Below are 2,552 nucleotides of genomic sequence, written 5' to 3'. Positions count from 1 at the left end.
TGTTGAAGTAGGAATAAAAATAACAATGTTACATGCTATATTGTTACCTTAATCAAGAAACTTTAAAGAAAGTAAGATGGCAAAAATTAGTCTCTCTCTCTCGCTCTACTTAGCTATCTAATTATTCTCTGTTATGTGAGCGCATGCATTTATCTAGGTCGCTTTTACTTTTCTTTACTTAAGAATAATTAAAAAAAAATGTGACTTAAGAATTATAGATATAAATATCTGTATCTGTCTAGCAATAAATACATAAAGTCAGCCTTACAGGTCATCGCATGAAAAATAAAAATGTATAGTTGTACTACTATTATATAGAATGATCAAAAGTCATATGAACCTGAAATCCTGTGGGTGTCATCCTCACTAGACTGAGATGGGCAGAGGCTTTGAATAAGCGACATGGAGAATAAGGTCTACTTTAGGCTGAAATCTTTTCAGACAAATGCTTTGACTTCTCCCTCTCCTCGACACAAACCTATCTGCCTTAATTTTCCTTTTTTTGTTTTCCATTCAAACAAACCAGCAACCCCCCCCCCCCCCCCCAACACACACACACACACACACACACACTCACTCCCCAACCACATAATCCATGGAGACTCCGGCTGCAGCGCACTCTCAGTCACAGTTAGCGCGCACTCTCCCCCTCCCCCACCCGGCCACTAAATTATTTAATTATCTGCATTTTATTCTTCAGATGTTTATCATATGCTTTGCATATCACGTGAGCGCCAGGCGGCCAATGGGCGGCCGCCTGGCGCGACCCTGGCGCGTCAGCCCTGCTAAAGTCTCGGAGGTTTGGAATCGCTTTTTCCAGTCTTTGGGGCTTTTAAAAAAGAGCCACTGGTCTCAATGCTGGCCGGGCTATGACAGCTTCAGTGCTCCTCCATTCCCGCTGGATCGAGCCGGTGATGTTCCTCTACGACAACAGCCTGGACGAAATGAATAAAAACATGGAAGGCTTTCCAGGAAGCAACTTTGCCGCGAACCAGTGCCGGAATCTGATGGCGCATCCCGCCTCGCTGGCCCCGGGCGCTGCCTACGCCTCGGGGGACGTCCCGGCCCCTGGCATGGCCGAGCCCGGCAAGCAGTGCAGCCCCTGCTCCGGCTCCTCCGGGGCCGCGCTGCCCTACGGCTACTTCGGCGGCGGCTACTACCCCTGCCGGATGACCCACCACAGCGCCATCAAGTCCTGCGCCCAGCCGTCCACCTTCGCGGACAAGTACATGGACACGTCGGGGCCCGCGGGCGACGAGCTCAGCTCCCGGGCCAAGGAGTTTGCCTTCTACCAGGGCTACGCCGCCGGGCCCTACCAGACGGTGCCTGGCTATCTGGACATGCCCGTGGTGCCCACCCTCGGGGGACCCGGAGAGCCGAGGCACGAGCCCTTGCTGCCCATGGAAAGCTACCAGCCCTGGGCCATCACGAACGGCTGGAACGGGCAAGTGTACTGCTCCAAGGAGCAAGCCCAGCCCGCCCATCTCTGGAAATCCACCCTACCTGGTAAAGCACCTGAACGTTTGCCATTGTGTCTTATAGCGGTCACTGCCGCCCATACTGCTACGGCTACGGGTAGCCATGACGGTGCTGCTGTTCCGAGTAGCAGTGCAAGGCAGAGCAACAATGAATAGGGTGACCAGCTAGCAGATAGCCAGTAGTGCATGTAGCCCTTTTTTTTTTTTTTTTTTTTGCAAGGAATCTAGCTTTTTATTCTCCGAAAATAAGCACATAAAATCCCACGTCAGGTGCGGTGTTCTCAGTAAATTCAGTGTAAGCTTGGGGAGCAGTTGTTGCTGGTGCGGTTGCATGACCCCCCCCCCCAAGGCTCGGTGGAAAGTCAGGAGGTGTCATTGTCACTTGCTTGTCTCTTTGTGTTGCCCGTGTAACCCCCCCACCTTTCCTCCTCTTTCAGATGTTGTCTCGCATCCTTCCGATGCCAACTCTTATAGAAGGGGGAGGAAGAAGCGAGTGCCCTACACAAAGGTTCAGCTCAAAGAACTGGAAAGGGAATATGCAACAAATAAATTCATTACCAAGGACAAACGCAGGAGAATATCGGCCACAACAAATCTCTCAGAGAGACAGGTCACAATCTGGTTTCAAAATAGGAGGGTCAAAGAGAAAAAAGTCATCAACAAGCTGAAAACTACCAGCTAGTGGAATAACAAACGCTGCGGCTCCCCAAAGTTAGAGGACTCGGTTTCACCCACGATTAATGCAAGTTAAAAGCAAATACAATTAAAGACAATGAACCTCTTCTGTTTTTTTCTAAAAGAAACTTGAATCGTTTGTGGAATTTATAACATTTGAAAACAACTGCTTAAGAAACGGTTGTGACTGACATTTCTCCAGAAATTAAAAAAAAAAAAAATAGACTGTTAAATCAGAAACTGTAGGGAGAAAAAAAAATGCGGATGTGAAATATACAATTTCAATTAAAGTCATCGATTAGTGCGATCTTGTAAGTATATTTCGTGATCTCTAAACGGACACTGAGTCAGCAGTTAGAATCTGGAAACAGATTAAAAACAAAATTTGGTCATTGTCAA

The 2,552-nt window shown here is 47.9% G+C and overlaps 1 protein-coding gene across 1 annotated transcript; it reads left to right on the top strand.

Moving 5' to 3' along the window:
- Positions 1-869: 869 nt before the first annotated feature.
- HOXA13 (homeobox A13) lies at positions 870-2,160 on the top strand. Its single transcript, XM_029592623.1, has 2 exons — positions 870-1,506; positions 1,916-2,160. The coding sequence occupies exons 1-2, from the start codon at positions 870-872 to the stop codon at positions 2,158-2,160; spliced, it is 882 nt and encodes a 293-aa protein (XP_029448483.1).
- Positions 2,161-2,552: the final 392 nt, after the last annotated feature.

This window comes from Rhinatrema bivittatum, chromosome 2, assembly GCF_901001135.1.
Source record: "Rhinatrema bivittatum chromosome 2, aRhiBiv1.1, whole genome shotgun sequence".
Lineage (NCBI taxonomy): Eukaryota > Metazoa > Chordata > Amphibia > Gymnophiona > Rhinatrematidae > Rhinatrema > Rhinatrema bivittatum.
Note: the sequence above shows the minus strand (reverse complement) of the source record. Positions and strands in the feature narration are given on the sequence as shown.

Bases quoted from the DNA above. Each gene is read 5' to 3' on its own strand.
- HOXA13 (XM_029592623.1), top strand. From the start codon at position 870: ATGACAGCTTCAGTGCTCCTCCATTCCCGCTGGATCGAGCCGGTGATG. The intron at 1,507-1,915 runs GTAAAGCACCTG...CTCCTCTTTCAG, and splicing joins CTGGAAATCCACCCTACCTG to ATGTTGTCTCGCATCCTTCC.